At 51.7% G+C, this 27,029-nt stretch overlaps 2 protein-coding genes across 4 annotated transcripts; both read right to left on the bottom strand.

Moving 5' to 3' along the window:
- Window positions 1-381: 381 nt before the first annotated feature.
- On the bottom strand, window positions 382-12,613 carry LOC144721866 (signal peptide peptidase-like 2B). Its single transcript, XM_078599792.1, is given in 18 exon segments — window positions 382-1,078; window positions 1,348-1,508; window positions 2,660-2,737; window positions 3,683-3,782; window positions 4,340-4,402; window positions 5,552-5,626; window positions 5,833-5,914; window positions 6,564-6,680; window positions 6,944-7,040; window positions 8,307-8,458; window positions 8,666-8,808; window positions 9,229-9,318; window positions 10,699-10,881; window positions 11,589-11,693; window positions 12,410-12,425; window positions 12,427-12,507; window positions 12,509-12,552; window positions 12,554-12,613. Coding segments are annotated over 18 exon segments (1,764 nt in total). The 5' UTR covers window positions 12,599-12,613; the 3' UTR covers window positions 382-946.
- A 3,088-nt stretch (window positions 12,614-15,701) lies between these two features.
- On the bottom strand, window positions 15,702-26,724 carry LOC144721865 (CDC42 small effector protein 2-A-like). Of its 3 annotated transcripts, XM_078599789.1 has the most exons (6): window positions 26,526-26,724; window positions 25,099-25,232; window positions 19,261-19,373; window positions 18,829-18,947; window positions 18,315-18,473; window positions 15,702-17,929 (listed from the first exon to the last, which is right to left on the bottom strand). In XM_078599789.1, the coding sequence occupies exons 3-5, from the start codon at window positions 19,312-19,314 to the stop codon at window positions 18,368-18,370; spliced, it is 279 nt and encodes a 92-aa protein (XP_078455915.1). In that variant the 5' UTR covers window positions 19,315-19,373; window positions 25,099-25,232; window positions 26,526-26,724; the 3' UTR covers window positions 15,702-17,929; window positions 18,315-18,367. The 3 variants fall into 3 exon arrangements, with proteins under 3 accessions (XP_078455915.1, XP_078455914.1, XP_078455916.1); XM_078599788.1 differs by lacking the exon at window positions 26,526-26,724 and having other exon boundaries at window positions 15,702-17,926; window positions 25,099-26,070; XM_078599790.1 differs by lacking the exon at window positions 26,526-26,724 and having other exon boundaries at window positions 18,837-18,947; window positions 25,099-26,040.
- Between the last annotated feature and the right edge of the window lie 305 nt (window positions 26,725-27,029).

Genomic DNA, 27,029 nt, shown 5'->3' on the forward strand with positions numbered 1-27,029 from the left:
TATCACCAGTTGTCTGTCTCTCACCGTCTTCATTATTGTCCAGTGTCTCGTGTGTCACCGTCTCGCCTTCCCTCCCCATGCCTAACTCTACCCCACACGACTGATCATGGGAGGGTGACTGCGTCACATTTGAAAGCCGCGCGCGTTAATGTTTGTTTACGTTGTGACTCAGGCACGTACAAATGCGTGGGGGGGGGGGATCTCATGCCATGAGTATGGGGTGCTCTTCTCTCTTGCGCCACGATCACAAACGCCAGACCCCCACCCCTACCCCCCGGGGGCTACGCTTCTGTTCCGTGACGATAGGCGTGTTGTAATCCCTTGCCTGTGGAAGTAACCGTGTGGACACTCACACCAAGAAGAAGGGACCGGACAAGACTCTTCCTCATATCTGTGCTCTACTCTATTCACAACGCAACCATTGCAATACAATACACGATAATTTACACGGAGAGAATGCTGCTGCTCATGCTACTGCTCAGACATCCACTCGTCCACACCACGGTTGTCCGCTCCCAAGCTCCACAGCGGCTGGTGCTACAGCAGCTCTTCCGCCTCGCAAGTGCCAAATTCCCAACGGCGACCGTCCACATACAACAAAGATCCCTCACGGCTCCTTAACAGACTTGGGGCAAGTGCTGTTGAGCACCTACGGAAGGCCGACGACACACTAGGGGGTGGTTGGCCAGCACCACGCCCAGCTGTTTTCTTTTGTCTTTCCCCCCAACTGGTGATGTTTACACACTGCATCAGATACTCAACAAAGGCCGAGTCGACCTAGGGGAGGCCCAGAACCGGTTCAGATATTTATCGTTGATGTTGGCCACGAGTGGGAATCGAACTCGTTCACCGAGTTCGCAGCGCGCCAATTGCTGCACTACCACTCCCCACGCGCACCCATGGAATTCTTTGGAGTGGCGTGCCGCCTGCCCGCCGCCTGCCCGCATCACGGCTCCGGGTTGGCAGAGGCCGCGGGGGCCGCCGGGTTGCGGATGGGCACAGCCGCTCCTTCCACATCGTCCCGGGCCGCACCGAGGCGGCTCGTATCCTCGCCGTCGGTGAGGTCGAGCGACTCTTTCTGCGGGCAAGGGGAGCGGAAGGAGTCGAACACGGGCACCGTGAGACTCGGGGAGTCACGGGAGGTGAGACGGCAGTGATGGTCGATGATCCTGCGAGCGATAATGGTGAATGTCACTGGCGACGTGAACATTAATGATGCTAGTACAGGAGCTGATGGTGATCATTTTGCTCGTGAAGTTAAGAATAACAATGTTGGTTCATGAACTGATGATGGTATTGATGGCAATGATCGTGGTGGTGATGGCAATGAAGATGCCGTGGACTCACACGCACGATGCTTCCCCTCCAGAACGCCGGCAGCTGCCTCTTCCCAGCGGCCACGGCGGTGCAGGTGAGCACCATGCACGGCACCAGGTAGAGCAACGCCGGTTGCCCCATCCGTGTCAGCACCAGCGCCACGAATGTCACCAGCAGCCCCAAGCCGTATGCTGGTGGGTCACGGAGGTCACGGTATGAGACGCGTGTGGGCACAGGGCACTTACCAATTCAATACAACCCTCCCCCCACCCCCCGAGATTCGACACATTCTTATAATCCAGGGTCGTGACCTGGTGTTGTGGCGTTCTCGCCGTCCCCTTTACGTCGCGTGCGTAATTTGCCGTCTTGGTTTGGCAACGCCGTTCGCTCGGCTCACGCACCGCGATCGCTTCTCAGCGCGTGCATCGAGTGGAGCGCTCATCGCAAATAAGCGATGACTAGACGCGCGTTGCGATGCGTGCACCGCAAGCACCGGCATCAATGTTGACAACTGAATCGAGTGTTTCCCCCTCGCACACAGGTTTTCTTCGGATGCCCTGGTTTCCTCCGACATACGTAAACGCTCATTAATTGCCTGATAATACCTTATGACATGGAGGCCTGCGGAGCTTGGGCAATTGGTGGCACCGGCTTATCGTGTGGCTGCCTTCCTGCTCATCTGCGGTTCCTCATGCCAGGGTATGCACACCCACCAACCCGCATAGCCATTCACGCACGTACCCACACACACACACACACCCCCACACCCACACACACACACCTGCATATCTGTCCACATGCTTAGCAGACTCCAAGCAAATCTGCCAGGATGCTCAACTGCACATGAACCTGTTAACATTCCATTTTATTTGTCATGTAGCCATACAGACTTGGGGCAAGTGCTGTTAGCGAGCACCTATGTCCACCACAGCACACGAGGGTGTGGGTGGCCAATACCTCGCCTGGCCATCTGTCTCCCGAGTGTTTATGTTCACACACTGGATCAGGAACTCGTTTAAGGCCGAGCCCACCTAGCCGGAGGCACAGGATTAGTTCGAATATTTGCCAGTTATTGGCCGTGAGTGAGAATCCAACTTGGGTAGCGGGGTTCATAGTGCAGTGCACTAACCACTGTGTTAAATACCAACACGTACATATCTGCATACCCATCGACATACGTACAGACCGCATGCAATGATGCCTGCACGCTCACCAGCACATGCATCTGCAAATCTCACTCCTATACACTCACCCACTGCACTCACCCACCCCCTCCTGCGCACTCACCCACTGCGCTCAACACACACAATCCCTCCCATGCAAACCCCCTCAGGGAGCTCACCTATGGTGCTTGTCACAAAGTAGATGTGCGACGAGTTGGTGTGTACGTCAAACCGGTGGCAGTACACGACCAGCACACCTGCAGCACAGGCGCACACAAAGATCCCCCGTGTAGCCTCAACAGGCTGTTTGGGGCAAGTGATGTTGGTGAACACCTATATGAAGGCTGGCGTGGTACACACAAGAGTGTGTCACCAACACCATGCCCGGCCGCTTTTGTCTCACCGGTGCTGATGTTTCCACACCACAGCAGGTACTCATTTGAGGCCGAATCGACCTCGGGGAGTCCCAGAACCGGTTCAAATATTCGTCGCCACTTATTGATCGTGAGCGGGAATCAAACTGAGGTTGTCAGCTTTATAGCACAATGCGCCATCCACAGCGCCACTGCTCCCCACACACCACACACACACTACCACGCATTTACCACACACACACCACGCACACACACACAATACATATACCACAAACACACACTACAGACACATGACACACACCCCACGTATTCACCACACACAACACGCATTCACCACAGAGACTACACACACACCACGCATTCACCACACACACCACGCATTCACCACACACACCACGCATTCACCACACACACACACACCACGCATTCACCACACCACGCATTCAACAAGGACACACCACACACACACCACACATTCACCACACACAACACGCATTCACTACAGAGACTACACACACACCACGCATTCAACAAGGACACACCACACATTTACCACACACAACACGCATTCACCACAGAGACTACACACACCACGCATTCACCACACACACACCACGCATTCACCACACCACGCATTCAACAAGGACACACCACACACACACCACACATTCACCACACACAACACGCATTCACTACAGACACACGACACGCATGCAGACACGCTGCAAACACAAGCAAACGCTCTACGCGTCACGCTGCGGACAGGGGGCGACGTTGTTTGTTGCTGCCGCTTCTCTTGCCCGACTGCAAGCGCCGTATGCACCGAACCTGGCACCAGGATGTCCCCGAAGCCGAGCAGCGAGAACGGCTGCGAGCAGACGGACAGCTCCGAGGGTGCCAAGCGTGGTACCTTCAGCACCATGGGCAGCTGCACGCACACAAAGACACGCCCCCCCCCCATTTAACCTTGACAGAATGTTGGCGCACGGGAGGGTGGTGGCCAGCAGTACTCCTGGCCGCCTTTGTCTCCCTAGTGGTTTTACGCACTGTACCAGGTGTTAATTATAAGGCTAAGTCAACATAGGGGAGGCCCAAGCCCCGTTGAGATATTCGCTGTCACTGTTATTGTTAGTGAGCGGGAATCTCAAATGATGAAAGTAAATAAAATCACTTCCACGCATCTAACTCGGTTCGCCGGTTTTAGAGCACAGAGCACTAACCACGACAATACCGCTCCCCACACGAACATATACATGCACACACACCCACGTGCGTATACAGTACATGCATTTACCACGTGCATACACATGGACGTAGGTACACAGGCGACCAGACACAACGTTTACTCCTGTGCTGTGTGACGCCTTGCTGATGTTCAATGAAGAGGCGAGGCTAACCCACCTAGATGCCAACAGCAACGCTCCCATTGTGCTCACTAACAGCTGAGACCACGTGATGATGAGGATGATAATTACCAGCGATTACCTTTTCCTTTGATGACGAATCAGATGGGCCAGAAGCAACCTCCACCATGATACTTTGTCCATTCTGATAAAAACACAACAGCATTAGCCATTCACCATTGCAGTGATGTCACCACGGTGCTTATGCCAGGCTTGCTGGAGGAAGTTCACAGGAAAGAGCCAGGTACAATGGGTTTTCGTTATTGTACCAACACACATGCACCTCTTCGCTCACACTCACCGCTCATGCACTCACTGACCCGAAGAACTCCCACACCCACTAACTCGCTCACACACTAACCCACTTACTCACTCGCACAATCACTCAATCATCCAATCACCTCCATATTCACTCAACCACTTGCCCAGGCGTTTGCCTACCACCCCTCACTCATTTCCCTACAACTTTTGGGTGAACTGAATGTCAACGGTTGCACTTCATCTGTTAACTGTTGAACCGATATAGCATATAATTGTACGGTTTTATTTTGGAATTGAGACGCTCTGTGTTTTGTAACTGTTATACCACTCGTCGTTGTACCTGCTTTTATACTCGCGAGATTGGTCATCTCAATGCACTCTCAACTGCCTACTCGTATTTCTCTCTGCCTGGGTCTCGGTTAAGATTGGTAACGTCCTTATAACAAGCTTAATATTCCACATGGACCTTCTCTAAGCTATGTTGTGTTAAGGTCATGCTGCAGGATCACCTCTGCCACAATTGCTATTAATGATATAGCTAAGCTCTGCTCGGCTGAGTACACAGTTTATTGTACTTGAGTATCTGTGACATGAGCTATTGATCATGTTTTTGCTGTTTAAGCCATTGTTTGTTTATCCTGTTTGAGTTTTGGAGTGGGTTCCGTACAAGTAATTTGTTGATAAGATTGAAAACTCATTTTCGAGATTGAAAACTCATTTCCTTAGAAGAGATGTTTGTGTTTAGTTTGTTGTCCTTCTCCCGCACCTCTGATGATCACGGTTGGCTACGTACGGTGCGAAAGAAGTTCAACATACATACGTTAGTTTGCACATTCCCACCTGGTGGTGTCCTGTAACTGCCGCCACTGCCAGACGGCCTTGGGCTGTGGCCGTCCTCGTAATGGAGCTGCCTAGCTCAGTAGGGCCTCCTCACCAGCTGAGATAATCAGGCCCGAGCCCGCATTGAATTCCGGTGGCACCCGGCCCCGGGTTTTCCCGTTCACGCGAAACACGCACGCGCGCATATGCTCACCGGCATGATGTACGGCGTGATGAACACAAAGAAGATGTCGTACACAAACAGCATGACCAACAGCAGGGTGCACGCCTGCAATGCAACACAACACAAAGATAAAGATCCCCCGTATAGGCATTAACAGGCTGTTAGCCAGCACCTATGAAGGACGGCACGGCACACGAGGGAATTGGTTGGAGATGGTAGCGGTGGAGATGACAGTGGTGGCGGTGGTGTTGGTCGACTGTGGCATTGGCGGTGCAGCTGGTGAGGCTGCAGGGTGGTGGCGCCAGCGGCACCTTGAAGCTGGGCATGCGCAGCACCCGCAGCATGTAGGTGCAGAACGCGATGCCCAGCATGTCCTGGAGCACCCACGCCCAGCTGGCACAACACACAAAACAAATCCCCCGTGTAGTATTTAACAAACTGTTGGGGCAAGTGCTTTTAGCGAGCATCTATGAAAGCCAGCACGGTACACGAGGGGGTGGGTAGCCAGCACCACGCCCGGTCGCCTTTGTCTCCCTAGTGGTGAAGTTTACACACAGCACTAGGAACTAATTTGAGGCTGAGTCGACCTAGGGGAGGCCCAAGACCGGTTCAGATACTCGTCACTGGCAAGGTTCATAGCGCAGCGTGCTGCCCGCTACATTACTGCCCCCCATTGATGCCCATCAATGCCTCGGTGGCCCCGAGCCAGTGGTGGAAGGTCCACACATTCCTATTGGTGAATCTAATCCACAGGACCAACCACTACCGAGTTCCCCACAAAATGGTACTCATGTTATCGACCCCGGAGGGATGATGGGCTAAGTCAACCTCACAACCGAAATATGATCTCGCAACCTTCGGACCGAGAGCCGCTCGCTCTACAGCCGAGTCAGCTGACCGGGTCAAGGGGTGTCGGCGAGCTCTCACGAACGCTCCCGGACACGGCGAGCGAGGGGGCGGTGCGGCCTGCACCACGGCCGACGTCACAAGTGGCCGAGAAAAAGCACCAGCGGTGGCGTGGGGGTGGCCGCGGCGGCGTCACCTGTCCTCGTTGCGGAAGACGACCCACACGACGGCCGTGGCCACACAGAACAGCGCAAGGACCGCCAGTCGCACCGGGGGCGGCTCCTGCATGCATGGGGCAAGGGCACGGGGAACCCTGCCGCCGGGGAGAGTGGGGAGCAGGGAGGGGTAAGAACAGGGGAGAGGGTGGGGGGGGGTTACGTGTCTGCATTGTGCGTGTGGCGTGCAGTGGCATGTCAATGCGCAGCTCGGGGAATACAGAACGGTGGAAGAGAGTACATGGGCAGGGGTACACACACAGGTAAGAATACACAGGGGTAGGGGTACACACGGGTAGGGGTACACATAGGTAGGATTCGACACGAGTAGGGATGAACACACAGGTAGAGGCACATGCACCTGTAACTGCCGCACGGAGAGCGGGAGACGAGAGGAGCGAGGCAGCTGTAGAGGCCCAGCGAGGAGGCGAGGCAGAACACAGCGATGATCACGTAGACTGGGCCCGGACACACAGGGTTGCACGAAGATCCACGGGGACACACAGACACGCGGAATTACAAGCATCGCTTTATTACCCACACGATTCAACGTGCATACGTGTGAGCGTACCGGTCGATTTTAGTTCCCGAATCGTCACGTGCTCTCTATTTACCAGCAGGCATTGCAAGGGTAGTGGGAATCTGTGTAAAGGAGCGTATACATAATCGGATTCCTCCAGGATAAATACGGATTCTGATTCTGATTGTGCGTTAATGTGCATGGGTGTGTGTGTTAGGCTGTGTGTTAGGGGGTGTGTGGATCAGTTGCCGCAACAGTCTGTCAAGGCTACACGGGGGATCTTTGTAGTTGTATAGTAGCTGCAGTGGTTAGCACATTGCCCTACGAACCTGGCGACCAGAGTTCGATTCCCGCTCACAGCTGATAACAGTGACAACGATTATTTGAACCAGTCATGGGCCTCCCGTAGATTGACTGAGGCGCGTTGGCTTGGTGTACACACCAACTCGTCACTTTGTGACAAACACCATAGGTGAGTTCCCTGAGGGGGTGTACATGGGAGATTGTATGTGTGGGTGAGTGCACAATGGGTGAGTGTATAGAACTGAGGTTTGGAGATGCATGTGCAGGTGAGCATGCAGGCATCGTTGTATGCGATCTGTAAGTATGTGGATGGTTATGCAGACACGGGTGTGAGTGTGGGTGGGTTCGTTTCTCGCTCAAGGCTGACACCAATGACGATTATCTAAACTGGTCCTGGGCCTCCCCTAAGTCGACTCAGCAGCCTCAAATGAGTACCTGATGCAATGTGTAAACATCGCCACTGGTGAGACAAAGGCTGCCGGGCGTGGTGTTAGCCACCCATCTCCTCGGATGCCGTGCAGGCCTTCATAGGTGCTCACTAACAACACTTACCCCAACAGTCTGGTGAGGCTTTGTCTTTTATGGGTATGTAGGACAGTGGTTAGCCCACTGGGTTATGAACCCGGCGACCGGAATTTGATTCCCGTTCATGACCAACACCAGTGGCGATTATCTCAACTGTTACTGGACCTCCCGTAGATTGACTCAGCCTTAAACTGAGTGCCTAATGTGGTGTGTAAACATCAATACTGGGGAAAAGATGGTGACTGGGCAACACCACCCCTCGTGTGCTGTGTCGGCCTTAATTGGTGCTCCCAAACAGCACCTGCCCCATCAGCCCGTGTGGGCTACACGGTAGCTCTTTGTCTGTGTGTGGTCACGTGCGTGGGTGCCTGCACACCCAGATAGTCGTAGAAGAAGTAGAGCATGGTGAGCATGATGGTGGAGGTCGCCACGAACAAAGCCACCATCTTGGGTGAGATGTCCTCGCCGGCCTGGGCGGCTCCTCCTATGCCGCCGACGCCGCTCGTCGGCGCGGCGCTACTGCTGCTGCTGCTAGGGAAAGTGCACAACCGCCACCAATATCGTTATCACCACTGCCATCGCGATCACTACCGCCATCATCAACACCGCCACCACCACCATCACCGCCACCACCACCATCGCCATCATCATCATCGCGACCACCATCACCACCACCATCATCATCACCATCACCGGCAGCATCACCGCACGTGCGAGCTGCGCATGTGAGCTCACGTGTGCATCTCGGAGACTCCGGCCCAGTAGCTGGCGCCGGCCACGGTCCCCACCGCCATCACGTAGATCAGCATCATGTTGTAGTCGAGGCGCGACTCGCGCGGGGCGAACAGGAGCACCTGCTGCTCGCCGTCGCGCCGAGCCTGCCCGAAACAACGCACAGCATGTAGCGTGCAACACGCAAACATCCCCCCCCCCCCCCCGCTCCTATAGCCTGATCGTGCTGCTAGTGTAAGTGCTGTCGGCGAGCACCTAAAGAATGACACTGACATAAACAGGAACACATGGATCAGGGAATAAACACAAATCAGAGACACCATATCCACAATTGGGAAGAGTAAATGGACTTGGACAAGACAGGATAATGGCCTATAGGCCAGAATGGTGATGGAATGGTAAACAAAGGAGGGAATACGTCCAAGAGGATGATCTATGTGGATATGGAGTGGTGAGATCCAGGTCACGTGCAGGAGCAGCAGCACTGGACTGTGCGGGATATGGAGGGCGTTTGGAGGCCTTCATCCCGCCGTGGATAGACAATGGCTGATGATGACGATCCACACCTGGAGCATGTGACGAGCATCTTCCTCTCCCATGAGCGCCACGGGGATCGCCACCTCCTCGTACTCCGTCTCGTTACCGCCGGGGGACACCTGCACACACGGACGGGGGGTGGGGCACAGGGCTCTGTGAACATCCTGTGAACCATGACCACAACAACACTGGGCTGTAGAAATATTTACTCTTCTCTACGATTAAATGAGTGATGATTTATAGATACCGACTAGAATCGGGCATCCGACAGGAGGGAGAGTGATTCTGTGAACTGTCAATTGTAACAATTGTATATCGCTATTCGATTTCGGTATTAATTATGTTCTTAGGTTTTTTCGGTAAAGTCACGTAGGTAAAACATTAAAATTAATATAAGTAAAATAAAATAAAAATCACGACGTTTCGGAGGCAACACAAGCTTCCATCTTCAGGTGGAACCGTCACAGCCACGACAGCTGTATCAAGTAAATGAGAGATTGCAGGAGCTACCACTCCGTTTATATAATGGTTGGAGAGGGGGGAAGGGCCAAGTACGGCACACTTTTTATTCATATGGTAAGGTGAGGCTTAAGAGGGTGAGCCTTTGTTATGGAGAGGTACGGTTTGTGACTCAACCTGTGACAAGGAGAAAACAACTGAACATGGTAAACCTGTAATAGTTGTCTGTCAAATAAGATTGGCCAAATAAGTGTAGTTAAATCTCATGAAATTGTCTTTTCCGAGACCAAGGTTCTCTGCAAACCTCCTGGCTACCATCAAAGGTTTGTACACGAAGCCATACAAATACAGACATAATTTCAACCGTAATGATGGTTACAAACTGAGTAATCATTGGAAAGATGTGATTAACCATGCAAAAAAGATTTAACTACACTTATTTGGCCAATCTTATTTGACAGACAACTATTACAGGTTTACCATGTTCAGTTGTTTTCTCCTTGTCACAGGTTGAGTCACAAACCGTACCTCTCCATAACAAAGGCTCACCCTCTTAAGCCTCACCTTACCATATGAATAAAAAGTGTGCTGTACTTGGCCCTTCCCCCCTCTCCAACCATTATATAAACGGAGTGGTAGCTCCTGCAATCTCTCATTTACTTGATACAGCTGTCGTGGCTGTGACGGTTCCACCTGAAGACGGAAGCTTGTGTTGCCTCCGAAACGTCGTGATTTTTATTTTATTTTACTTTTATTAATTTTAATGTTTAACCTACGTGACTTTACCGAAAAAAACCTAAGAACATGAATCCTTGCAGTCACGAAAGCTTCAAATGTAGAATTAATTATGTTATGTTCCATTTGTACAGTCTCGGCTTCGGGGCAATACCGGGATGACCATTATGAACCCACCGGGAATGTCCCGTCCAAACTGGGACATTCGGTGGCTTTACCCCCACAGCAGGGTTCAGCTGTTTTTTGTGTGTGATCGAGGCACCACAAAGAGGGTCGGGGCAGTGGTGAGGAACGCGGGCACACACCAGCGGCCTGTGGCTCAGCACCAGTAGCGCGGATGCGCCGTGCACGGCTGCCAGCCGCGCCTTGTGATAGAATGAGCAGTTCCCGCGCGTCGCCAACGCCACGGCACCGGCGAAGCCGCCGGGCGGCACGTCACCGGGGAGGCACAGCGGCGTCGGAGCACCGTCAGCCAGCTGGTGCGGTGTCTGTCAGGACAAAGGGGGAGGAGGCACCAGCACGAGCAGTCGGCATTGCGAGTTCAGAGGGGGAGGAGGTTAGTAAGATGTTGGTGGGGTTAGTGAAAATTTGGTGAGGTTAGTGAGAGGTTGATGGGGTTTGTGAGAGGTTAGTGAGGTTAGAGAGCAGTTGGTTGGGTGAGGGATTGGTGGGGATAGTGAGAATTTGGTTAGGTTAATGAGAGGTTGGTGGGGTTGTTGAGAGATGTTGTTAGGGCTATTGAGAGAGGTTGGTGGGGTTAATGAGGGGATTCTGATGTGACAGTTTTCTGAGCAAAACGAAAGGTTGGTGATGGATTCATGAGCGAGTGATGTGAGCACCTCCTGTGAAATTTAGTGTGACTGGGTTCAAGCCAGGGCCCAGTGACGAGATGTTAACTACCTCGCTTAGTGTACAAGAGGTAACGGGTTCGATCCCGACCCTGACGCCTGTATATTTAGAGTTTGCGTGTTCTCCCCGTGGTCACTTGGTTTTTTCTCCAAGTCCTCCGGTTTTTTCCTCCAAATTTAGAAACATGTGCTTAGAGTATTTGGCTGCTGTACAATTCCACATGATAAGCCACTTCGTTGAGCTATAATTTGTGGCCAGGTCGCTTCTGAAAAATACCTGAATAGCCCAGTGGGCCTTATTTGGTAAAACAAAAATAGTTTGGTTTTAATAGTTTAGAAGAACTCACGGCCTTCGTGGAGTCTTGGGGCAGCTCGGCCCAGCGGGGGTTGTAGAGGGTGCAGTACGTGTGCGAGTCTGATACCAACCGCAACAGAGCCATCTCTGCACACACCTGCACAACCACACAAACAGTATTAGCGAGCACCGATGAAAGCTGGGATGGCGCATGAGGGGGTGGTGTGCATAGAACAATCCCCTCCCGCCTTTCTCTCCACATTGGTGATCTTTGCTACATAGCCACGATTGGCTATGTACGGTGCGAAATAAGTTCAACATACATACATAAGGGAGGCCCAGAACCGGCTCAGATATTCGTCCCTGATGTTGATCATCGGGAATCTAACGCGGGTTGTAGCACAGTGCACTAAGCACTACACTATAGCTCCACACACAACCTCTGCACTCCATAAAACTATCCAACAAGCCAGTCCATTAAGTGAGCCTTAATTGTAGAGGATGTAAATAAAATAATAACTAAAAATATAAATGCACGGATTCTGTAAAGTTTTCCAACACGCGTTTACCCTCGTGATAATGTTATACGGTCCAAGATGCACGAGTTGACATCACGTGGAACATGTACACGATGGTGCAAATCAATTCCTCCCAGCCGAACACCTGGGCCCATCCCAGTTGGCACCTTCGGGAGGGTGGATGAGTGGTTGGATTAGGGTTGCCACCAGGGCATATTTCTCAGATAATGATAGGTATATCAAGAACTGTGCACTCTACTGCAAGACAGTTCATCACAATGCCATCAGCTCCCGGTACAAATCAAATCATGCCTCCCAAACGCTTGGCATTCGAAGCGCCTTGTCCTGAACTCACCAATCCTCGACCACAGGGCGCTGGGCTGCACGCGTGCGCCACCACGCGCCGGATGAACTTTATCGATCGAGGTCGCCCAAACGGCCGATGTCTCACGGGAGCCCGGCATCGACCAATCGACACTCGTCCCTGCGACTAGTCCTCCACCCTAACCTCGCCCTTATCGCTCCGGCCAGCGTTTTCTCGCATTGCTCAAGTCACGATTACGTCCGATCACAGCCGCTTACAGTCGAGACTAACGCATTTACGATTGCGGTTTTCATGCTAGATGTTGCTACCGTTACTGCATTACAATTGGGCTCATGGCTACCATCATTGGCCAGTGATGTCTGAAACGATCCTGGGAACATCCCTTCACTAAACCAGCACTGACCAGCGTGGGGAAGTATGGCAAAACAACCCCCACGACCGACACGGCGTTAGGGTGGGGGGGTTCAATAAGCATTGTATCGACAAAGGTCTGCAACTTGTTAGTCAAGGCTGCGCTCGTGCTTATTGATCGTATACATTGTATCGATGTACAGGGTGACACTTTGTGTTCATATTGCATTCAGGGGTTGCGTTGTCAGGTCTCGGCTGTACAGCCGCAGTCCAACGTTCCACCGTTTGTGCTTCCACGTCTGTGCTCGATTTTCACCGACATGCAATGACCAGCGTGGTGAAGTATGGTCAAACGACCCTCACGACCCGTATAGGCGTGGGAAATGCCCTTTAAAAAGGGCCGTTAGATAAACACGGACGGTTCCATAAATATTTGCTGCTGCTGCTGCTGTTAGAACTACATTGAGGGCCGCACTCGGTGTTAATTAATTGATATCTGTAAATAAACAAACCCCAACGACTCGATCTGTTACCGGGGAAACGGGTTTGGCCGTCAGGGCCCGACCCTCTCGGCGATTCGACTCCCTTCGACTTTGTGCGCTCCGCTTCCAAAGACCACCCATCTCGACTGTTGCGAATCCATGTAAAATGTACAAGGTGCAGTATGAGCACAGGCAGTGAGGGACGGCGCTAAACAGAAGCACCGATTGAAGAGCGTTCGTTTGACGTTCTTGTTTTCCTTTTGCGCACAAGAGTCATTGAAATCGAGTTTTAGGAATCGTTAAATCGAATAACGGGACGCCACTTGACGGCTGCGGCCTAACTCCTTTCACGGGGCCTATGCGAAGGCCTCGGCCTCGACCGCCGCCGTAGCCGCCCGACCCCACCCCGAGCCCCGCAGGGAATGTAGCACCACGGGGTCTCTCGGGATTGGGAGGCAGTGAGAAACCGCGGTCGTCCTCGCGGAACCCCCCGGCACCTTACGGCCACGCACCGCGTGCTCGGCTCGCGTTTCCCCGCGCGGGAGGACGCGTCGCGGGTACCTCAATGCCGCCAAACGCCACCAGCAACAGCAGCGACACGACCAGCGGCGAGAGTAGCCGAGCCGCCATGGCGGCTGTGATGTCACTGGTGGAGCGTGACGCGTTGCCGCTATATTGGTAAGGGAAGGTGGTAGGGGGGGGCAGTGGCCGCCGCCATCTTGGTCAGGGTGAGGCCAAGATGGCTGCCCTGCACAATGCTGGGTCAAGGTGAGGTCACAGTGGGTCGCTTTCCACAAGACCACAGACAAGTTGGTGTAGCCGCATCAGATCTAGTAGGCTCAGCTGTTGTTTTTCTTCTGTAATCGCTATTACCCAATTTACTCTTGCTAACGAGATTACCGTGGCCTCACCTTGTGAAACTAAATAAACTTCTCTTGATTTTGATGGAAAGCAGCTAGGAGATTGCAGTATTGGAAATGGATTATTGAATCTATCTGTGCGGAAATAAGCTTCCCCTTCTTACGCGGAGGGTTCCTGCTGGCTCTCAGGTCTCTTCCCACACGGAGCTGAACACAGTACACAACTGTACTTCATGGAATTTGCCAAACTTCCCAATGTAGAAGCACTCTCATGGAATTGCCTTGAACCTAAGCGAGGCATTCTCAGGTAAAGGAATACATGGAAATGTATCACAACACAGAAAAAACATACTCGGTTATTGCATTCATGAGAGCAGCGTTCTTCATTGCACTGGCGGACCTTAGTGCAGCCCCTGAAGTGCGGTCCCAGACAATACTCAAATAGTGAAAACACCCCCATCATCATCGTCGTGCTGTCAACCCCAATAGTCTCAAATGTGGCGTGCCTCACATTGATGTATCAACCCCCCCCCCCCCCCCCTGAAGAACACTTGCATTCGAGTGACCCCTGAATAGTAGCAATCAAATTGCGAGGTGGGAGTAGGGTCGCCACTCATCTGCCTTAATTGGCATCGGTGTTTGGATGGCAGGAATTAATTTGCACCGAGATCTGCTCGGGGTATTGCTGTGTTGAACTTTATTTCAGTACTGGAACTGTACAACTTGAGAAGTATGTCCAGGTGTGAAGCAAGCCCCGTCAGGAATATACATCAGTCAAAACTCAATGCACTTAAGGCATTTCATTCACGTATGATGATGAAGGCATTCTCTTAACAGGGTCAAGGCATAGCCGTTATCGGGTCTCACTCCTCGTGGCAGAGTTCGATTTGACATCCTCTTGGGGAAATTGGGTGGGGAAGCGAGACACTGAACACAGCCACCGGGGAAGCGATCGCGAGGTGTGGTGACGTCCGCATCGGTGACCTCTTGACCTTAACCACAGCGACCGGTTACTACACCGGAGCAACAATTCACTCTTCCAGTGACTTGAAGAATTGTCCCGATTTGGGGGGTCACAACTTAAAGAAGCAAATATTTTTGTTTGTTTGTTTGTTGACCTCCTGTGTTGCGTCTCAGGTTTTCTCGACCCATGAGCCGAGTAACATTTGCATGTCGTGACATCGTGGACGTCACTGTGTAACGCCGGCCCTGGAGAGGCACGGCGTGCGATGTCCTCACATCGCGGACACCCCGTGTGTGTGTGGGTGTAGTGCCGGCCCCAGAGGGGCTCGGGGAGCGCCGAGTCAGAGCGCTGAGTGGCACCACGCTCGGCGTAGCTGGGGTCCTGGCCGTTGTCGCTACTCCCAGTGTGTCTAGTGGAGTTAGCCTGGTGGTCCACCACCACAGGTTGTTAACTGGTGAAGGTGCAGTTACCCCTTTGTGTTGGTGTCAATACATGTGTTGCCTCCAAAGAGTACGTCTGCGACTCAGTTGAACTCACGACACATGTACTGTACAGTCTTTTCATATTATACAAGTCACGTATTTGAAGTATCGATTTTGATCAATAAAGTTTGCATTGTTACTGCAAGTCGCGCCGATTCACTACCGAAACACAAGCAGACGGGATTTGTTGTTTAATAGATTTAATGAACGTTGATGAGTGCGTTCGCGCACGGCCTTAATTTAACGAGCCTTACGCAAGCGCAGCTTCCAGGGCGACATCAGTGCAAAAGGAAATGGGAACATGGTCTCACATCATTAACATGGCCACCATCAATTAATTGCCACTCAACTTATCATCAACGCGTAAGCACCACGGTCACCATCATTACTACCACGGTCATCATCATCAATGTAGAACCATCACATACTTGCTAACACCACAAATATGAGCAATAAGTCACCAATATGCAAACCCATTAATCGCATAGTTTTTTGAGAGCAGAAACTGCGTCAAAACTCTTACACTCAAAAGGTTTACACAGTGGTATTGTGCACCACCGCTAACACGGAATCACTAAATGTTTACTGTGGTATGAATCTTGACTTAAAGCTTTCGTGACTGCAGGAATTCATATTCTTTGGGTCTTTCGGTAAAGCCACGTAGATATAAAAAAAAAGTATCACGACGTTTCGAACGAAACACAAGCAATCGTCATCAGGTGAAACAATATAGCGGGAGAGCTGCTCAAAGTTTATGGCCATCTCCACAGCTTCGGTGGCGCCCGGTTTTCTTACACTGACATGCTAATCTTATATTAACAGATTGACACAATCTCTCACAATACAATGGCCATCTCCACAGCTTCGTAGTCGTGGAGGTACATCAGCTCTACGATCTTACATTTACACGCAAATTCCATCTCTAGCCCGGCCCACTTACCATTGGGCTACACCCATCTCAAACCGATATAACATCCTGCCTCAGCAGCTCTCCCGCTATATTTTTTCATCTGATGACGATTGCTTGTGTTGCGATCGAAACGTCATATTTATTATTATTTTTCTTCTATCTACGTGGCTTTACCGAAAGACCCAAAGAATATGTAGTATGATTCGTTCTAAAAATCAGTATGCAGTAAAACAGGTTAAGTAATCGGTAGGGTTAGCAAGCGTGTGATGGCCACCATCATCGCGTAATGTACATGCGTCCATCGCTACATCATTCCCATCGCGAACATAGTTTGACAGCCGCTGCCACGATCCTCATGAAGTGAATGCTCCAATAAACAATATTCGGCAAAACCCAGATTTAAATTTAAGTGGTCCCGTTTTAATTAACGTAACTTATAATTTATAAACCATTGCCGTCGAACAGAGCAGGTGTCTGCTTAAAAACATTCGGTGCATTGAGCGGAAGACAATGCACATTTATTCATCCGACGCCTGACATACCCCCCCCCACCCCCTTACCGTGCCATAATTGCAAAACATTTTGATGCAAAACTGTTATTGTGCAAGCTACATTTCTCGGCCTTCCACCACCCAGATGGTCGTAAACAAAAAAAGCGACAGACACCGTGAAACCTGTGAGCAGCAACTCCACCTCCGCCGAGTCAACCGGAGGAACGACGGCGTGCGGTGGGCCGAGATTATTTAATTCGAGCTCTAAATCAAGCGACGCAAAAATGCAGCCGCCCACACCCACACCCGTGGCACAACAGTCCAATAAAAAAACCTGTGGAAGAAACCGTAGCCAGTTACCCAGTCACTAACGCCACCATTGTGATGCGACAAAACCGTGCATGGAGAAGCTCGGCCGAGCTGTGTAAGTGCGATCCTGCCGTGTGGTTCAGGGGCGATGAATCTCCGCCAGGGAGCAAAAGTGGCTACCCAGTCCAGCTGGGCCTCTCTAAATTGTGCACGTGGATTAGCGAGCTGACAAAACTTTATCGCGGCGTTAAAATATCTAAATGTTTAACTCTACATGTATATAAAAAAAAACACAACAACAATGGTTTGGAGGCGGAACCAGGGCACCATTTGGTCTCGATTTGGAATGTTTTGATGTTTTGATTTTTGAGTCAGGCTTCTTCAGGAGCCGCAGGGTTCTCCCGCCCATAAACAGAGCTTTACGTTGTATTCTGTGTCGGTCTCCCTAACCCCCCCCCCAACCCACCCCTCGTAAAGCTCCCCTATCAAACACAGCCCTCTTTATACTTTACAAGTGACCGAGAAAAAGGAACATCATCTAAGTGTTAACGCATCATGTGGCTCGTCCCACCACAAGGGAGAACATTGCTAAAGTTTTCCCCGCACCCCTCGCGTCAGCGATGGCGGCTGCTTGAACAAGAGTCGTCTCCCGCGAGTCGCGACGTTACACCGAGCCCGGGAGTCACGAAGATCCGGACCTGCTGAAATAAACAGAGTTTCAATTAACCACCGATTGCAATGAGACATGACGACATATGAGGTCACTCTGTGACGCAACTGGAGGGACACTGCCTTGGCACGCAGCTGGCGGTTTGCTATTGCAAAACGTTTGCCCGAGTCGTCGAGACAAGCGCCACTGAGAGAGCGAGGTTGAGCCGGCTTCTGCCGAGAGCACACGCCTGCCCGCTGTGGTTTCACCGCTTTGGGGGCAAGGGTTATTGGCTCGCATGCATTGAGCTGCGAGGTGGTCAGCAGTTCGAAGCAAAGCGTTGTGATGTTGACACGAGGCGCCTAGAGACAATGTCTATTTACAGGACCGAAGAATGAGGGACACTTGACTTGCATTCACGGGCATACACCACCCACCTTGGTTTTGGCACCTCTCCCACACCCCCCCCACACCCCCACCCCACACCCGCTCATGTGTTATCCGGCTGTGGTGTCCACCAGGTGTCGGGAGGCGCCCCCCCCTGACTCCCGCAAGCTCCTCCCGTAGCCCCCCTTGGACTGCATCTGGTGCTGCATCTGTGGGTCAGAGGTTGGCACGAGGTGATCAGCAGGGGGAGGACGGGGGGGGGGCCTGGGTTGTTGAGGGCGAGGACAAGGGATGAGGGGAAACTTTCAAAGACAATAAAACAGAAAATCCCCCCAGCGGTTTTTAATCGCACGATCACAGCGTCGTGTTAGGGGACGAAGAATCCATTCGGAAATCTCAGAGCAGTGAGACCCTTCTTCGTGCTCAAGAATGGCCCGAGGAAGGGGTATCTCGGAACTACGTCTGAAATCCCTTCATGTGACCTTCATTACGCATAGTAGAGGGAGATCCAGGAGCATTAGATGCTGGCCCTGCCCAGCACGTGCGCACTTGAGCGACTCGTACATGCATACCAGGTTCGTGTTGTTGCCTCCGTTGAACATTTCCCCCGAGCCGACGTGCGTCGTGTGCACGAAGTTGGTCGGTTCTCCGATCATGCTCCTGTCGATTCGCCTCCTTCGCGTCTGCGCAGGGGTTAAAGGACGCGGCGGATCAATCGCTGCAGTTGGGGTGGCTGTAACCCGGATTCGAACCCAGGAACTCGGCTACGGCGTATCTGATCTCCAAGCCACACGGAAGCCACCTCGCATAAGAATAGATTTTAAATAAATGAATCGTCGCGTTGTGTGATGACGAGGTCGTGATGAAGTTGGCGTAATGATGAAGGGTATGATGATGAAGATGGTGACAATGAGGGCACGATGATGTTGTTGTGATGGCGGACGGCCGCAAGAGGAGGGTGGATGAAGTGGCGGTGGGGGGGGGGGCGGGACTCACGGGCTGAGGCTGCTCGGCCACGCAGCATCCGAGCGAGATCCAGAACTCGCTCATCTCCACCAGGAACCAACGCCGACTCCGTCACGCTGGGTCACGGGTATACCACGTGTCACCTAGCGTCCATGCACACGTACACATTCCATTAAATACAAAGATCCCCCGTATAGCCTGAACAGACTTAGGGCAAGTACTGTTAGCGAGCACCTATGAAGGCCGGCACGGCATAGACCATTCCCGGCCGCCTTTGTCTCCTCAGTGGTGATGTTTACACACCACACTAGGTACTAATTCGAGGCTGAGTCGACCTAGGGGAGGCCCAGGACCGGTTCAGATAATCGTCACTGGTGTTGACTGTGAGAGTGAATCGAACTTTGGTCGCCAGGTTCATAGTGCAGCGCGCTAACCACTACACGTGCCATCACACACAATCAACAATCCGCCTTTGCCACCAAGACGCTGTGACATCACTACAACGCTCGTGCCAGGCTAGGTGTACCTTGAGACCAAGTAAAGTGTTGAAGGCTCACCTGGCAAGAGGTCATGAAGCAAACTCTGGTACCATGAGTTAACTGACTGGGATGACTGACGGATGCATCACCTGTGCTGCCTACTTTGCATACTCGCTGTGTTTTTGCTGCCTGGCGCTCCACCTACCTCCAACTGCCCAGTAGTGTAATTTACAAGCCTCCTTCACAGAAGCCAATCTTGAAAGCACTGGTACCATTCGTCAGTTAAGTCCACTCAGATTCACATATCCCTGTACTGCATAAGCCCATCTCCTCTCTAGCCCGTGCCTGTTTAGCACCCTCTATCCAGCTAAACAGAAGCTGCGTGGCAATGCGGTGGCTGGGAATATGGTGGCTGGGCAAGCGGGCTTCATGACCCAGCGAAGGCAGCCGAGCCTACACATGACGACAAAGAAAAAAATCCCCCGTGTAGCCTTGAACAATTTATGTTAGCGAGCACCTATGAAGGCCGGCATGGCACACAAGGGGGTGGGTGGCCAGCACCACGCCACCACTCCCCCCACACACAAAGGCGTGTTATTTTTTTCAACCAGCCTGGCAGTTTTGTTGTTGTCAATTTGGGTTGTATTTGTAGTCGGTTTATGAAGTCAGGGCCACACTGCACCTCGGCCACCTCATCGTGTAAAGCTAATTTAATTAGCATTACACAACTCGAAAACGGTAAGTTTGAATCACCCTTACAACTAAAAAAACGGCAAGTTGTAATCACCCTTATTCCGTTTAATTGTGGTAAAACAGGTTACACGACTCGCCTGAGTTTAGCTGGTAATGGCCTGCATGCCATCACCTCTCCTTAGTACCCTATGACTAAAGCACACTTCTTTAACCATTTAAGTTCAAGAAACCTTCCCTGGCACACATGCCACAGCAGGGCCACGGGTACCCACTGACCGCCAGCGACTGCCCGTGACCTCCCCGTGACCTCGTGTCTTGAATAAACGGCTCTACTTCTCCCATTCTGGTAAGCACGTCATCGCTACTCCCATGGTTACTGGTCCCCGTGAACTTCACTCGTTAATTTCTTCACCCATGTTGAAAACTCGGTCTGCCCAACTGTTTTATCTTAACATTTCTGTGTTCAAACCAACACCACACCGCATGTCAAAAAAACACTCAACCACTCACTCACTCACTCACAAACTCACACACTCACTCATTCAAAGACAAAGATCCCCCGTATAGCCTTAACAGACTGTAGGGGCAAGTGCTGTTAGTGAGGGGGTGGGTGGCCAGCACCACGCCCGACCGCCTTTGTCTCCCCAGTGGCGATGTTTACACACCGCACCAGGTACTCATTTCAGGCCGAATCGACCTAGGGGAGGCCCAAGACCGGTTCAAATAATCGTCATTGGTGTTGGTCGTGAGCGGGAATCGAACCCGGGTCGCCAGGTTCATAGCGCAGCGTAGCGCTAACCACTACACTACCACTCCCCACACACACACTCACTCACCCACTCACTCACTCACCAACACTGCAGGTCACCTCACTTCTCTTTTTAAATCCTTTATATTAAGTTCACTTGCTTGCTTGCGCGCTTACGACCGTGCAAATCTTTCGGTCGTTTTTTAACCCACTTCCCGTGATCCAATCGAGCTGACATTTTGCACACAGACTCGTTGTGCGTGACAATATATTTTCGTGAAATTTTTTTTCCAAAATTTTACACTTTTTAGGAAAAAATAAATTATATTTAATTACCAATTGCTTAATGGTGGCAGGCAATCATCTGACCCATAGGTGGCAGCCATCTCAAGCCAGAGGACGAGAGGACTCTAGCCGCCACGCATATAAAGGATTTAGTGAAAAACTTTGTTTTTACGGGTTAATTTTTTGCTTCTTCCTTCGCACTGCTCCACTTTGGACTCCCTTTCTCATTGTCTCTTCCCCCCCGTGCCCCCAAGCTCTTATAATAAAAATCTTGCTCAGCACAAGAAACGTGTCAAATCTTATCGATTACAACGTTAATTATCATGTTTGTTGCAGGCCGAGTAACGTTTGTGGGCCTTTGGGCCTGTAGTCAGTAAGTGTTTCACGGAAAAAAAACCAGATGCGTGGGCGAGCGACTTTCTCTACGCGGGACGCGCCCCAAAAACCGCAGTCCCCCGCTGCCGTGGCAACAAAACTCAGCAGCAGCGAGATCATGGTGGTGGTGGTGGGGGTGGCAGTCGTGGTGCTGGTAGTGGTGGGAATGTGGCGAAACAGTGGCGTAGCTGTCGAGTGTGCAGGCAATGAAATTGCACCGAGGCCCACGGCCTGGAGGTCACCGGGCGCCGGGCTAATCGAACAAGAGTAATGTTCCCTTCGTGTTTAGCGTTCGTTTAAGTGGCTCGTATAGCCAAACTAAGACTTCTATCGCGTTCAGTCTCTACAGCAGCATAGCTATCGATTGTGCAAGCAGTGTGACTGCAACGGGGCATGGTGGTCGGAGAGGCCCGGACACTGGGCTACGAAGAGGATTGGAAATTGGGACAGGGTGGGGCCCTTTTCATTTTTGGCACCATGGCCCACGCCAACCCTGCTACGCGAACTGGGGGAAGATGCTGAGCAAGAGAGAAGGAGTCATGCACAGCCAACTGACCTTTTGAGCAATCGACTGATCTAGACCCCACTTCTTGTCAAGGAGAAGAGGCAGTGAAACAGACGTGAGGATCCGTTTCTTCACTGATGGCCGAACAGGGCTTTTAAATACCTTTGGTGGGTCAAACAACAGTGACAAGTAACTGAGCATGTCATTAATATTACAAATAGTGTCGTTCCCAGGTTGAAAGTATTCCCCCCTCTAGTACCCGATTAGTGCTGCCAAGATGCTTGCAGTGATGGGTAAATATAATTTGCGGGCTGTTTAGAAGTTGTAGACCTTGTCTGGCCACGGGCCATGTGAAATGAAGTCACGGGCCACATTTGGGCCACGGGATGTATGTTTCCCGCAAGGCTGGGATATGATGACAGATAGCCCCCCTCCATCCCATGACCCTGAGCCCAGGATTCTTGGTCAGAGTTCAGCGACGCTGCCTCATTTGTGACCGATTGGTCTGAGGATCGTTTCCAAGCAGTAGGCCTCATGTAGATGCTGACCATGTGAAATTAAATTGCGGGCCATGGCTTCACCACTCACAAAATGAACCAATTGGGATTTCGAGATGAGTGGTCTGCAGCCGTTTGCTGGACTCAGCGATAGTGAAATTGCATGTGGCAGCAGCAGTCGCAGCAACAGGAAGTGGGAGGGAAGGTGCCCACACTGATAGGGAAGGTACTAAGATAACATTTTTACAGGGATGGATTGCTGGCTGTGGGCTGGCTGGCTTGGTAATAGGCTGGCTGGCTTGTGAGCTGGCTGAATGGTGGGCTGGGCGAGTGGTTGGTTGGCTGGGTGAGTGGTGTACTTGCTGAATGGATATTGGGCTGAATAGGTGGATGGGGGGCTGACTGATTGACATGGGGAACAATGCAGAATGGTACTGCAGCAGGGGTGTGTTCTGAAGAGAACAGACGCCACGCCACTCACAGCTGGCACGAGCACGCACACACACACATAGGCACGGCGCATATATCAGGTATCACACCACGCACACACACCAAACACCACATACACATCAGACACACACCCGTACGAGGTAACACACGCAACGTTTAAATTACATACTACACCACACACACTTATTAGACACCACACCCAGTAAACACCAGACGCCACACACAAAACGCACAACACATAAACCAAACAGCACACACGACCCAATACACCAGGAAACACACGTCAGACACTACAATACTGTAAAAACCAAATACACACCCCAGGAAACACACACTAAATAAACCCCGCACATAAACCATATAGCCTCACCAAACGGCAGGGTTCAACAAACACCACAACCAATGAACCAACCAAACGCCTCCACCACCTACCACACCACCAAACACCACCAAACACCACCATCTACCACCCCACCCCACCACCAACTAACACACCACCACACCACCACCTACAACACCACCATCTTTCACAACACCACCTACCACACCACCACTTACAACACTACCACCACCCCACCAACTACCACACCACCACCATCTACCACCCCACCACACCACCAACACACCACCACCATCTACCACCACACCACCCCACCCACCACCATCTACCACCACACCACCAACACACCACCACCATCTACCACCCCACCAACACACCACCACCATCTACCACCACACCACCCCACCCACCACCATCTACCAGACAACCGTCTACCACACCACCACGTACACCAACTACCATACCACCACCTCTCACACCACCATCTACCACCCCACCAATCCACCATACTACCACCATCTACAACCCCACCACCGTCTACCACACTACCACACCACCGACCACACCCCCACCACCTACCACACCACCACCACCTACCACACCACCACCACCTACCACACCACCACCACCACCTACCACACCACCACCACCACCTACCACACCACCACCACCACCTACCACACCACCACCACCACCTACCACACCACCGCTTCCCACCACCCCACCCAATCCCTTGTCGAGTCGTTACCACGCTCAAGTCATAGGAAGGCTTCGACTCGCCTTTAACCCATTACATTCGCATCTTCGTCATCATCCTCATCCATGACCAATCCATTGCTGGACGAAATGCTTAAGAAATAACTAAAATGAACGCTGTACACCAACCTTCCCACTCTCCTACACTTCCCCCCGGTGCGTCATGTGCCGTGCGATTTCACCGCAGTGAAGGTTTTACCAACTCCACGTTTCTTATTTAAACAACAATGTGCAGTGTACATATACAGCGTACAGCCCCTTTGCCAATACACTTCTGGATGAAGGCATTCGACACAACAAGCATGCAGGTCATGTTTGGGGGGGGGGTTGTTTGACCATACTTCACCAAACCGGTCAATACGGGTTGGAGGTGGCGGCGAGAGCAAAGGCGCGGCAGCGTAGAGGTACAGTACAACACATTGATTTTGCAGCAGCCTATAGCAACGTGTTGTGCATGGTGGTTGTCGCCCATCCACAAGCACTGTTCAGGGTCAAGCACTGCTCAGCTTCCGAGATGAGATCGGACACATTCCGGTTGATTTGCTCATAGGTCAGGCGCTGCTGTATTTAAAGAGCAAACAGCAATCCCCTCAATGTTTACACACAGAACCTGGGGTCCACTGCCTCAGCATCTTCCCCGTGTCTCCTGTCTTTGGTCAGGCCCTGCGTGTCTCTGTCCCACGGCGTCTCCTGTCTCACACCCCGTTCCACGTGGATGTCCCCCCCCCCCCGTGTCTTACCTCTCCCGGTCCCCGTGTCCTCACGAGCCGCGCCGACGTCTCCTCCTGCCTCCTCCTCCTCCTCCGCCGCCGCCGCCGGCTTCTGGGTTGGAACAACCCCCCGACGTTCCGGCTGCAGATGTTCCAGCCCAGCCCTGGTGCAAGGGAAGTTCTCGTCTATCCCCGGCGCGGATCTCTCCCCGTTTGGATGACCTCTTGTTCGATTGCGCTTAAAAAGTCCTCGCTCGGCCCCAGAAATAAATGTTTAAAAAAGACCCCGAAACGACTCCGCCTTTAGTTACTCCGAGGCCCAGAATCGGTGGCGAGCGAAGGAGTCGCGGGCTCGTGGGCGTCGAGTCCGAGACGCTGCGACCACTCGATGTTCAGCCCGGCCCAACCCACAGGGCCACGCTTCCTCCGCGTTTGAATCGACAGCGGAAGTGACGTCACACGTGGGCGGGGCCAACAAATAAATAAATATTTGCTCCGCCCACTCTCGGGCGTGCGCGCGCCCCGTTGATTGACGTGCGGACTCTGTACCCCCCCCCCACATAACATTTAGTTTAATTACTGAAATAACCAATAATAAGTCTACATTATAGACTGCCAGAACACTCGCTCAGGTTAATAACCAGGCAACAGTCTAAATTATAGACTGCCAGTACACTCACTCAGCTTAATAACCAGGCTACAGTCTACATTATAGCCAGTACACTCACCCAGCTTAATAACCAGGCTACAGTCTACATTATAGACTGCCAGTACACTCACCAAACTTAATAACCAGGCTACAGTCTAAATTATAGACTGCCAGTACACTAACCAAACTTAATAACCAGGCTACAGTCTACATTATAGACTGCCAATACGCTCACCCAGCTTAATAACCAGGCTACAGTCTACATTATAGACTGCCAATACGCTCACCCAGCTTAATAACCAGGCTACAGTCTACATTATAGACTGCTAGTACGCTCACCAAACTTAATAACCAGGCTACAGTCTACATTATAGACTGCCAGTATACTCACCAAACTTAATAACCAGGCTACAGTCTACATTATAGACTCACTCTGAGTAAGCACCAGGCTACATTAGTGTTTCTATTTTATTAGTATTATTTAAAATTTGTATTCACTTCATATTTTTTTTTATAATTTTTCTATCTACGTGACATTACCGAAAGAACCAAAGAATATGAATTCCTGCAGTCACAAAAGTTAAGTCAAAAGTAACCTACACTTAGGTTATACGCACCAAACCAACCTTCGCCCTGCCATATATAACAAGGCCACGTGGGAACGTTTTAATTTGAACCCAAATTATGGGAACAGCACGATCATACGTCATCGCTTGCAGGATGTAATCCATCTCTGCCTGCGTCTCATCTGCTTTAACGCCAGTTTCCTTAATTGGCCAACGCTGTAATTGCCACGCATGTGAATTACCGTGGCTTGTGTGCAAACACCTCTCCTCTTCTTCACAATTCCCTTCCACCGCAGTCTCAAGCTCGCACTGAACTGCAATAACCTTGCTCAAGAAAGGCATGCAACGTCTCTCGATTGCAACAGAGGCCCATGTGATGTGCAAGCTACCAGCAACGAACAGCCGATTGCTCGAGGTTCAACACGCAACTCTGACAGTGCCGTACTGTTTGTTCCTGGCCGCTTGGTGTCACACGGGCCTTTGGACCGCACTAATTAACACATGCCGGGCCGTGTATCACTGCTGCGAAACACCACAGAGTACCCCTCCGTGCTCGGAGCACCAAAGCAAAATAGCCCCCAATTCCTCCCAACCCTCCTGCACCCCCCCCAGCCCAGCATGAACAGACTGTTGGGGCAAGTGCTGTTAGCGAGTAGCACCTATGAAGGCTGCTGGCACGGCACACACGAGAGGGGTGGGTGGCCAGCACCTACGCCCAAACACAATCCCGTACAGACACAAAAGAC

This window comes from Lampetra planeri, chromosome 13 (genome assembly GCF_965212315.1).
Source record: "Lampetra planeri chromosome 13, kcLamPlan1.2.h2, whole genome shotgun sequence".
NCBI lineage: Eukaryota > Metazoa > Chordata > Hyperoartia > Petromyzontiformes > Petromyzontidae > Lampetra > Lampetra planeri.

Excerpts from the sequence above, each read along its gene's own strand:
- LOC144721865 (XM_078599789.1), bottom strand. The coding sequence starts at position 19,314 with ATGAGCGAGTTCTGGATCTCGCTCGGATGCTGCGTGGCCGAGCAGCCT. Across the intron at positions 18,948-19,260 it reads TGGCCGAGCAGCCTCAGCCC|ACGCGAAGGAGGCGAATCGA; the intron begins GTGAGTCCCGCC and ends ACCCCTGCGCAG. Across the intron at positions 18,474-18,828 it reads AACACGAACCTGGTATGCAT|ATGCAGCACCAGATGCAGTC; the intron begins GTACGAGTCGCT and ends TCTGACCCACAG.